Source organism: Myotis davidii, unplaced genomic scaffold (assembly GCF_000327345.1).
Source record: "Myotis davidii unplaced genomic scaffold, ASM32734v1 scaffold221, whole genome shotgun sequence".
NCBI classification, from domain to species: Eukaryota; Metazoa; Chordata; class Mammalia; order Chiroptera; family Vespertilionidae; genus Myotis; species Myotis davidii.
Genome location: NW_006293349.1, coordinates 4,400,707 through 4,412,198, shown reverse-complemented (window position 1 = coordinate 4,412,198; position 11,492 = coordinate 4,400,707). Strand labels below are relative to the sequence as shown.

General features: G+C 44.9%; 1 protein-coding gene across 1 annotated transcript in view; it reads left to right on the top strand.

Moving 5' to 3' along the window:
- The window catches only part of SDPR (serum deprivation response), a gene marked incomplete at its 5' end in the record, with an annotated part of 13,440 nt that extends 2,948 nt beyond the window's left edge, over positions 1–10,492 (top strand). Inside the window, 2 exons of the mRNA XM_006767110.2 lie at positions 2,757–2,933; positions 8,126–10,492. Of these exons, the coding sequence (XP_006767173.1) occupies positions 2,757–2,933; positions 8,126–8,905 (957 nt within the window). The remainder of the gene's footprint in view (positions 1–2,756; positions 2,934–8,125) is intronic.
- Positions 10,493–11,492: the final 1,000 nt, after the last annotated feature.

Genomic DNA, 11,492 nt, shown 5'->3' with positions numbered 1-11,492 from the left:
CATTTGCAGGGAAAGCTACACGTTTGCTTGGTTAGAGATGTGCTTCTCATCAACCGAAGCCCTTGTGTGCATATGTGCCCACGGCCACAGACAAGAGGGTGGTAAAGGCCTGAGGGGGCGGGGGGCAAGCTGGGAAAGGTCATTGGGGGGGAGGGGACATCTGTAGTATCTTCAACAATAAAGATTTTTTAAAAATAAAAATAATACAAATAATAATAATAATTAATAAATATGCCTCTTGAGTAAAAACTGACCCTACCCTACCCAGGATCTTGAAACAGCTACGCTTATGCTTTTCAGTTGAGACTTATTAAAAGTCACACACACACACACACTCCCTACCATACATTGTATGACAACTACCATGTTGAAATCAGTACCATGTCACCACCGCTCCATGCAAGCAAAGGACCTGCCCATAGAGCCTTCCCCACACGGACCCTCTTGGCAGCAGCCCTTCTGCCCGTGTGGCAGAGGTCCTGTTCCCTAGATCTGCAGAGAGGGCGGAGGGCGGGTAAGGTACCAGGAACCCTCATGTCTTTATGTGATTGTTGTCACTTCCAGTCAGCTGACCGGTATGCTGGTCTTTCCTGGACTGCATCCATTGGTTTTCTAGTTTCCGACCAAAGAGTTCATGTGAAAATAAAAGAGGAGAGCGGGGAAAGGAAAGCTGTTGCTGACATGAGGTACCTGGTGCTGTGGTGTTTAGAAGATCACGTGTCTAGTCTGTCGGTTCCTGTTATGTCCTCCCAAACCTACAGGTGCTTCTGGATTGGCTGGCTGGTTGGCGGGTTGGACCTAGATGCTCACACATTTGCTTTGTCTAAAATTCCAGACTTGGACCAAACCGGTTTGGCTCAGTGAATAGAGTGTCGGCCTGCGGACCAAAAGGTCCCAGGTTCGATTCCGGTCAAGGGCATGTACCTTGGTTGCGGGCACATCCTCAGTAGGGGGTGTGCAGGAGGCAGCTGGTCGATGTTTCTCTCTCATCGATGTTTCTAACTCTCTATCCCTCTCCCTTCCTCTCTGTAAAAAATCAATAAAATATATTTTAAAAAAAATAAAATAAAATTCCAGACTTGGTTCTCAGTGCATCCCGTTTAAATCATGTCATTTGTTTACTTAAACCTGTGCTGAATTTACATGTTAAACCTCTCAGGCCTTAGCCGTTACCTCAGATTATAAACCAGGAGTATCTAAAACTGGACAAAACTCATTTCCCTTTAAGCAATAAAGGAAATTGTCAGATCCTTGTTAAACTTAGCAGCTTTCCTTTCTACATTTCTATAGGATCAATGTTCAAATTCAAACTACTGTGACAGGACCCAGGACAAGTGAAATGAGACCCAGAGGGGTTGCTGATCAAAAAGCAAACGCTAAGGACTAAGAAGGCTAATTCTTCACCTGTAAGGCCGGCTAGCTTTTTACTAAAAAAAAAAAAATAGAATTTCTATGGAAAGTCAGGGAATATGCAGTTAAGAGGAAATGTTCTCTGTTGATTGAAGGGACTAGCATTTCATAGGTAACTGACCCTGCCCGAGGGTGTGAGGCCCACTGGTGGCCTCTTAAGGGGTTAGTTGATGATTATTTGAAAAAGCAGTTCAGGAATTATTTCCAATCCAGCAAAGAAAGGGAGAGTCCTCGTGGACAGCTTACACTTTCACCCACACAACATTGTGAACCTGGGTGAAAAGAGTAGAGGTCAAGTACTTGCTGTGGATACATTCGCGGAGAATCAAGCCCTTAAATGTGTTCAAATATTCATCTTTTGGGTTCCTTCCATGAGGTCAGAATTTTAGAAAGGCGCTAAAAGGGTAGCGCCTTCAGACTGTTTTTAAATGGCTTTTTTTTAAGAGCCTGTACTCCTTTCTCTATCCAAAGCCACTGTTCTGCAAACTGCAACGTTAATTCAGACTTAGAAGAAACAGGGACCCGGATCATAAAAAACACCTTTTATATGACAACGCATGATGTTTGTATCACATTGATTAATGTTCCCATAATGGAATATTGGTTTCAATATGCCACTTACCCAGTGCCCTTTAGTTTATGAGATAAACAAAATACTGGTTCTTATTGTTATTGTTTACACTTATTGAATGTCAGCCCTCCCTCAGGCACTTTATGGGAATAACTGATTATTGTTGGTATTTCTTCCAAAGAATCATGGCTTTCCTGTATTAAATGACTAAGCTCCCAGGTGCGGCCTTGCCAAGTAAGCGATGCGCCTTCTGCTGTTTTGTAATCTGTGTGTGTTTGAGTGGAGGGAAAAGGGCTCCACATGCGGCTCAGGTCTCAGGGTTTGGATTCTCGCGTGAAACAGAACGTGGTTGGCATCAGGATACTACGGGATGGCTCCCGTCGTCTGTTAACTATTTCTCATGGTATTTAGGTTAATGTCGCAAAATCGGATATTTTAGAGCTGGAAAGCACCTTAATAACCATTTAGTTTAATCTCATTTTATATCACAGAAGCAAAGTAACTGGACAGGTTTCATTTTATTAGCAGTAGAAATTATAGAGCTGAATTGTGAAATCAGTAGAAACAAACACTCTAATCCCACTAGGGCAAAGTTCACGTTCACTGGGCTCTCTGCACCAGCTTTTCAATAATTCAGTGCGATTTGGTTTTGCTTTGTCTTATGTGTTTTTGGTGTGTAACAAAGAACACCTAACCAGTGTGATCTTAAAAAAGAATTGAACCCTTGATAACACTGAAAACTAATGAAACTTTTAAATCCTCCCGAATGTGAAAGACTGCTCAGGGATTGGAAGCAATGCTTTTTATTCTTATGACTTGCCGCTCCCACCAGCCACTGCCTTCGGGGTGCAGTTCTAATCAATGCTTTATCCACTTGGCAATCTATACCTCAGCAACACGAATCGGAGAGAGCCATCAATGCGGGAAAGAGACCCATAAATCAGAATGTCAGGTGGGCATAGTTCCATTTTATTAACTAGTATTTAGAGATTATTGGATAAAACATTTCATGGACATAAATTTATGATCCTCATATCCCTCCTAGATGCCACCACATCCCGGTGGGACGATGACAGTCTGTGTTATTGTCTTCTAACAACAGGGGTGATCAGCTAGTGACAGGAGAGCAAGCCGCTGGCTTGTCTCTCTTTATTCAAGCTTTAAAGGACTTACTGTGGCCCCCTGTTCGAATGCTAGTCATAGAATCCCCTTGTCTTTGAAAGTGTCCATAGCTGTATACATGTGCAAAGATTCACTTCCACGAGTTCCAACCCAAAAAGTGCCTCGCGTGTCGGCCAGTTTCTCTATGTTGATGTCTACATGCACAACTGGAATTATTAGTTCAAAAGAATTAATATAAACAGCAAACAGGCGGAAGTACAAGGAAAAATGCCGCTGCTCAAGAGCTCTCTCCACTCTTTTTCTCTTGTGAGCGTGTCACTCGTGTCTGTTTGAATGTGCTGTTTCGCTCTTCCTTCCTTTGAACTATTCCTGAGGGTGTTTGTGAAACATCAGAACCAGGAGCAGGCCCTCAGTGGAGCCTGGGTATCTTTTTGAAAATAAGTCTGTAGGGCAAATAGTCGGCTGGGTACAACCTCCGAAGGAACCAATGCAGCTCCCAGGGGATTCTTAATGCCACGCAAAGGAATCACAACCCTAGCAGGTATGTGGGCAGCAGGAGGCAGCAGTGACAGACCTGAGGTGTATATCTGATCGTCCCCTTGAAAAAGCCAGCCATCTTGGAATCTTCCAAGAGAGTAGATCAAAGACGTTATGACCAGAGGCCAAAGGCAGAGGTCTCACCCCGCGCTCGGGAGATGAGATATCAAGTGTGTCCCTGAGGTGTGCGCGTCCTGAGCGAGGCACAGGGGCAGGTGAGACTGAGCACCTGGGGGTCTGTGCAGTGACAGAGGAGCCACTGTCCGAGGTTCAAGTTGAATTTCCATCACAACAGTCACTTCACATTAAATACCAGGCATGCATTTTACCAAAGAATGGAGCTTTTTAAGAGTGTCAGTATTGTGCTGCTTCTACACAAACATCACGGGAACGTGAGGCCTACGTGTGCTTGCACATTCACCGATTCCTGCGAGAAAAGGAAAAGCAGAGGGCTCACCTTCAGAGTGATGCCTTAAGAAACCACAAAATAAATACTGTCCAGTAGACAGAACACCGAGCCGGCTCGAGTAGTTAAAGTGACAGCAGAAGCCTAGCAGATAGCCAAGAAGACATAGCTCACTGGGTTCCAGCCGCAGGAAGACGCAAGCAGCCCATTCTGGATTATGTCTGTTCCTGCTGCGTTTATTTTCACAGTTGGCACCAAAGAGCACTTGTGTAAATTTCCCTGGCATCGCGTAAAAGAATTCAGTTGCTTTTCCTACTATCTCTTCACTGCCCTCAGCTCTGCAGTGTGAATCTGCCACAGGTCATTTCTGAATCACACGATCACGCCCTTTGCTCAAACTGTCCTCAAAGGACCCATAAGGGGAGATATAAGAGTAAAGCTCAACCATGCTTTTTTAATAATAACATTTACATTGAAGAAAAAATGCAAAATTATTAGTTGAATTCTTTTAGAAGTCCGGTTACTGGGTCTACCTTTCGTTGAGGTTGAAGAAAAGAAAGCTGGCAGGGCAATCCTTTGGTTACCGTGGGAGATTATACACATGTACCTCTTCTCACGGAGCCAAGGCTAATTTTGAGTTCCACCTGCATGTCTGCCGTCTTCACATATATATGATTTCAGGGAGTAAGGGAGAGGAAGATGGGAGATAGAAACATCAATGATGAGAGAGAATCAGTGATCGGTGGCCTCCTACACGCCTCCAACTGGAGATCAAGCCAGCAACCCAGGCATGTGCCCGTGACCGGAATTGAACCCGGGACACTTCAGTCCATAGGCCGGCGCTCTATCCATTGAGCCAAACCAGCTAGAGCCACTAAGGACTTTTAATAACATTTCCCTGAGCTCTTGGTTTCTTCCTTTTCTTCAAGCAACCCCTGTCAAAGCATCCCAACCCTCTTGGCAAACCCCACAAGTGATCTCGCTTGTGGATGAAGCATCAAAGCCCTGGCTGCTTCTGCAGTCTGCCCTCGCTCGGTCACACTCGTCCTCTGAGAATAAAACCCTCCTTACAAATGGCAACCCTGCTCTCCTCATGCCTCAGGTTCTCCTCGTTTCCCAGTGACAGCGCAGTCAGCACACTTCCTTCTAGACCAGGGGTGGGCAAACTTTTTGACTCGAGGGCCACAATGGGTTCTTAAACTGGACCGGAGGCCGGAACAAAAGCATGGATGGAGTGTTTGTGTGAACTAATATAAATTCAAAGTAAACATCATTACATAAAAGGGTCCGGTCTTTTTGTTTTTTAGTTTTATTCATTTCAAACGGGCCGTAGTTTGCCCACAGCTGTTCTAGACGCAGAGCAGGCCCATACTTTCGCAGGCTTCCACCCTCGGGGCTGTCTTAGAAAGCCACCGTACCCAACACGCACTCCTTCAACAAATAGCTGTTGAGCTGCCAGGAACTATTCCTAGTCACTGGAGCGTAGCAGTGAACAACAGACAACAATTCCACCTTCCTGGGGAGCACATGCCAATGAAACAGAGGCGAGTTAAGACTTGAAACATGGGAACGTTGCTCTCTGTAAAAGTCCATGTCATAAATGATTTGTGGGAATCCCATCCTCCTTTTATATTTTAACTTTGTCTTTTACACGGTGTTCCTGACATTTTTTTTATCCTCACCTGAGGATATTTTTCCATTGATTTTTAGAGAGAGTGGAAGAGAGAGGGAAAGACAGAGAAAAACATCGATGGGAGAGGAACACATTGATCGGTTGCCTCCTGCACGCGCTTTGACCAGGGCCCAGACCGGGGAGGAGCCTGCAACTTGCCCTTGACCAGAATCCAAACCAGGACCCTTCGGTCCACAGGCCGATGCTCTATCCATTGAGCCAAACTGGCTAGGCCCTGACAATTTGCTGACATTCAAAATGGGAAGGTGTGGATGAAAGAACGTGAAGGGATCAGCCAAAAACCATATATACATATGACATAGACACAGAGGACTATGTGGGTATAGCCATGGGCGGGGCGGGGGGGGTGCAAGTGGGCAAAGGGTGGGGGGAAATGGGGATGGAAAGAGACTTTGCTTGGGTCAATGGACACATGATACAGTGTGCAGATGACGTTTCATTGAGTTGTACACTTGAGACCTATATGGTTTTTCTAACCAATGTTACCCTAATAAATTCAATTTTTAAAAATGGGTGGGTGCAGAGAAAGCTTTAGGAAATGGAATCTGTGACTTCTTCCCTCTACCAAGGATTCTATTTAACCAGGCAGTTCTGCTCTTTACCTCTACCCAGGCCTGTCCCCTTTGTTTCTAACCAGTTTAGGAAGGGCTCAACATTCTTGTCCAGGAAGCCCTGTTTGATAATAGAGGCTTGATAAGCTACACTTGGCTTGAGTATATGTGTGTAAGGGGGAGACACGGGGCTGTGTCTTCGCAGAGAGTACCATAATTATACTGCTCAGTGGTAATAAGGAGAGGGATTTTTAATTTTTTCTCTATCAAAACTCTGTTCATTTAGTCTTTGTAGCAAGAAGTTAAAAAATATGTAGGCTCCCTCTTAGAGCATGTTTCTGATTATGATGTCAATTTTTCAAAATTGCAAAATGAGAAGGGAAGTTCTCACTGTTAACATGAACTTTGTATGAAGTTTAGATCCCAGACAGACTTCTAAAGTCACTAAATCTCGTTATTTTTCACACTGAACAGGCACTGGGCAGTCCACTATATAACCAGGTAACACCACGGCTTTGGTGGAGGCAAGGGTATGGGCTCTGGCGCCGGGCCCACCTTGGCCTTCTTGCAGAGCCCCTAGTGTCCCTGGAAGTATAGTCCAGAGGCTGCTCATCTAGGTCAGATCCTCCCGTTCATGTCTGGAAGAAACCGAGACCAGTGAGATGAAATTATTTGCCAAAAGTCACACACCATTTAGCAGTACAGCAAGGACTGGGATTCAGACTTCCAGTCACACGCTCTTTCTACTGTGCTGTTTCTTTTCATGAAAATGCGAAGGCACTTGGTTGGGTCTTGTTTTCCAATATTCAAATAAAAATATAAAAATGAAATAGATGTTTATGCTGAGTGGCCCAAGTCTGTCTACATTCAAGTCTCCCCACTTAGCAACACTGGCAAGCCATTCCCCTTGCCCTGTGGAGGCAGGTGCCCAGGCTCTGCCCCCTGAGACATGGCAGGGGCAGGTCTTTGCCTGCGTGCCTAGAAGCTGGAGAGAGAGGTGTACTGGGCATAATGTGTTGGTGGTGGGGGTGGGGGGGGAGTCCTGAGCTTCTCTCCTCACTCTTAGCTCTAGGTGGGGGCTGAAGCATTCTTGTCCAGGAAGCCCTGCTTAACAATAGAGGCTTGATAAGCTACCCTTGGCATCATAATTCCCCTTCACTTCTCTAAGTATGGCTCTAGTTTGCCACCTCCCCATTTTAATGCCCACAAAGGATATACTAAACCCCAAGGTTGTGTGAGTGGGTGCCCAGGAGGGCTGGCCCTTGCTTCCCTTACTCTAAAATTATGTTTTTCCTCAGAGAAACTAGCGTGCACTTGGAACAGACACCAAGGTTGGCCATATCTTTACTTCTGGCTGCTAGTTGGGGAGGAAACCTGGTCAAGGCTGTACATGGGGTCTCGCACTTGAGGACTTCCTGGTTTCTCCCCTGCCCCCACCTTTTATCTTTCAACTTGACCGCTGGGCTCCTTCTCAGTGGGATATTGGCCGGAACGGAGCTGGGTAGGAGAGAAGTTCACAGTGACTTACTTTAGCTCCTTTATCGAGGCAGCTTCCTGGTCTATCTGAGCCACAGCCCACTTCCCCCTCTGCCTGTCACTGATAGAGCCCTTGCCAGAACCCTCCCAATCGTCCCCATGGGGAGCCTTTGGCCTTATCCAGCTTGGGGGGGAGGGGGCCTTGACCAATTTACAATTAACTCTTCATGTCCTGGAAAACTGAAGCCACAAACATTGGGTTTCTATCATGCCCAAACTTAGAGCACAGACATTACAGCTGCTCAGACCTGTTGGGAAATGCGTTACTAACATGAACTCTGCCTTGTCTGTCTCCTCAGGAAGAGCATGAGATCCCTGCCAGTGTGTTTGCCAAGGAGCCCGTGCCCAGCCCCAACGAAGGGAAGGAGGACCTCGCCAATGAGAACAAGTCTTTGGAGGAGACCTTGCACACAGTGGACCTCTCGTCGGAAGATGAGTTGGCCCGCGACGAGGAGGCCCTGGAAGACAGCGCAGAGGAAAATATGGGAGAAAGCAGAGCCGAGAAGATCAAGAGGTCCAGCCTCCGGAAGGTGGACAGCCTCAAGAAGGCCTTCTCCCGCCAGAACATCGAGAAGCAGATGAACAGGCTGGGGACAAAGATCGTGTCTGTGGAGAGGAGGGAGAAGATTAAGAAATCGTTTGCTTCCAACCACCAGAAAACATCCTCCGGGAAGGGCTCCCCCTTCAAGGTCTCTCCTCTCACTTTCGGGCGCAAGAAAATCCGAGAAGGGGAAAGCGCAGGGGAGAACGAGACCAAGTCCGAAGACGTGCCCAACGACCATGACCACGAGGGGAGCTCACTGGCCGAGGGCCTCTCCCAAGCATCCCTCTCCAGCGCCCTGGCCGAAGGGAAGGGGGCCGAGGGGGAGAGTGGGAGGGCAGCCTCGCGGGGGAGTAACTCTGGCATGGACAGCAACGTGGACTTGACCGTCGAGGAAGATGAGGAGTCATTGGTGGCCCAGGAACAGGCACAGAAGGTGCACTATGAGGCCGGCTACGCACTCAACTCCAAGGAGGCAGAGCGGTCAGAAGAGGAGGCCGCCCAGCCCCCTGTGCTGCAGGTGGGCCAGATGGCCTGAGCAGGAGGCCCACTGGGCCCGGCGGTGCCTGCAGGCAGGTGGGAGCCTAGAACACGCGTCCACGCGCCTCCAGCGCTCCCCACTCACCACCGTGTTGTTGCCCATGCAGCAGCACACACGTGACCAAGATTCGCTCTGAAGGCAGCCTGTCAGGGGCTCCATTTCTAGTTTGTTCCTCGGTTCTGTTTCTGTAGGATTTCTCCAAGATGCCAGAAGACATGAAGCAGTTGCAAAACACTGATCAGGTTAGCTTAGTCAAAGAACCAGGGGCTCCTGAAGACACTAGTCATGAAAGGCGATTGATTTGGGGTCATTCCATAAGCTTGCTGCATAACGTACCAGTAATACATGGAATTTCCACAGAACTCCGTGCATCTGTTAGTTATTTTTCAGGTGTGTGATATACGATATACATGTGTGTTTAAGCTAAAGGGGTAACTGCTTTTTTAAAAAAAGAAAACACGTTTTTGAGAAAGTAGAAGAAAAAGTTCAGTTGGCCATCCACTTAATAGAAACTATTATTTTCTTGAAAATAAAGTAAAAATTGTAATTTTTAGCTAATGAAGTAAGATATGTAGGAAAATCAGGAATCTTAGAAAAAGAACACTAGAAAATGAGGTGGGAAAATAAGAAAAACTGGAACAAAGAATGCCAGAGAAAATGACACAGAGAGAAAAAAAGTATGTGCTTAAAAGTAGAATATTTACAATCTAAGTTCAAGTATTTCACTCTTTATAACAATACTAAAGAAGTTCATATACCTGGAATAATGTTATATTTTCACAATATTTTTATTTTCTAACATTTTCAAATAATATAAAGACATTTTACTGTGTTAAAGCTGTATTTTTTCTTAATATATAAAAGACATTACAAATATTCCCCTGAAGAAACTCAAAAGGATGTTGTCTCTTTCATGCTGGGAATGAACATAAATATTCAAAATTAATTAACACACACGGCCTTTTCTAGGAAGATGGAAAATGCTAGTCTTTAATGTTTTCCAAATTTCAAACACTCGCACTCAAAATGTAATGTTGGTTTATAGGATATTAAAATCAACAGGTTTAGGAAAGGGAGGGCTTCTGTTTGTCCCTTTTTTAGACATAATGATAATTTCATTCTGGGTCTTATTTTATTTATATGTCAATTCCACATCATTTTAGTATGTTTATTAACTTTTTAAAGCATGCTAGTATTTATATATATATATGCACATATATTCAGATAGGGAAATTTTTACTACTGCCTAACATTATACTAAAATGATGCTTTATCTATTTTTAATTACAGAATGCTAATGTTTTGAGAATATTATGAAACTATAGTTTAAAGACAGGTAGCAAGGAGCAGTTCCCTGCCTTTAGATTTTGCCACTCACTATAAGTAGCCTTACACATATAGCTAACCCGAGACAGTATTAACAAACTGCTTTGTCTTACAAAAGAGATAAGTTTAACAAATGTATTGATGGCATAACCTATACGGCTATCCTTGTTTTTGCAATCGTGTACCCCACGTATTAGATGGTTGAACTAACAATGGCTGTGTTAAAGAAGACTAAATAAACCAAAAATGAAAAGTATATAACAGTGTCAGTGTGTTGGCAGAACAATTTCAGAACAAGCAGAGAGAATTGATTTTTAAACTCTCCTCCAAATATAGCTGTAATGTTGATTGTTTCTGTCTTGATTTCCCCTATTAACTCGGCTTTCTCTTTTCCCTGATCTCATTTAGAATCTGAGTCTCATTCTTCCAGTTTAACTTTCTTGACATCACCTTGCCAGCTCTGGGGAGCATGTGAATCGGTAGCAGCTGCTTGATGAATGTGATATTTCCATCTGCATTTTTGCTGCTTGGTACCAGGCCTCAGAATACCTTAAGTAGCCCTGCAAACACGAATGTATCGAGCTGTGCGTTCAGTTGATCCACACAGATAAACCCTTGTCTGCTGCACCGTCATCCATCTGGTGAAGACTTCCTTTCACCCTGGCCCTCGGCATGCCTGTTTCACCTTTACCAGGCTGCTATCACTTCTTGCTGCCACACAGCTGGAGGGTCCAGAGCTAATGTGGTGACCACATTTCCTTTTCCAAACATGCGTATGCCGTGTAGTGAAAAGCGACACTCTGGCATCTTTTTAGATTTTACCGACAAACAGTTTACTCTATGCTCCACATTCGAAGCATTGAAATCCTCAGCAATAAACAGAGAATAAGGCCAGATAATTGTTGGAAAGCACATACGTCAGGATTACAGAGAGGAGTCGTTGTGGAAGCAGAAGCTGTTTCCTCTGTGTCATTGTTGAATTATTTGCATTCTGGTGAGGCTGCACAGCCCCCAAATTAGATACGGCTTCCCCCCGCCCAGCCACTAACCCACTTCTAACTCATGTGCCTGGAGCTCACGGGATTACTTCCCCCCAAAGGTTGGTTGTACATTAATAAGCACTGAGATCCATATCTTAGAAACATAATTCAGGAGCAAGAAACTTCATTACATGGACCACAAATCTCACAGAAATATAGCAAAGATGTCACTTTTCTACGAGATTTTACTTTTAAAATATATAGATATATATTTCAGC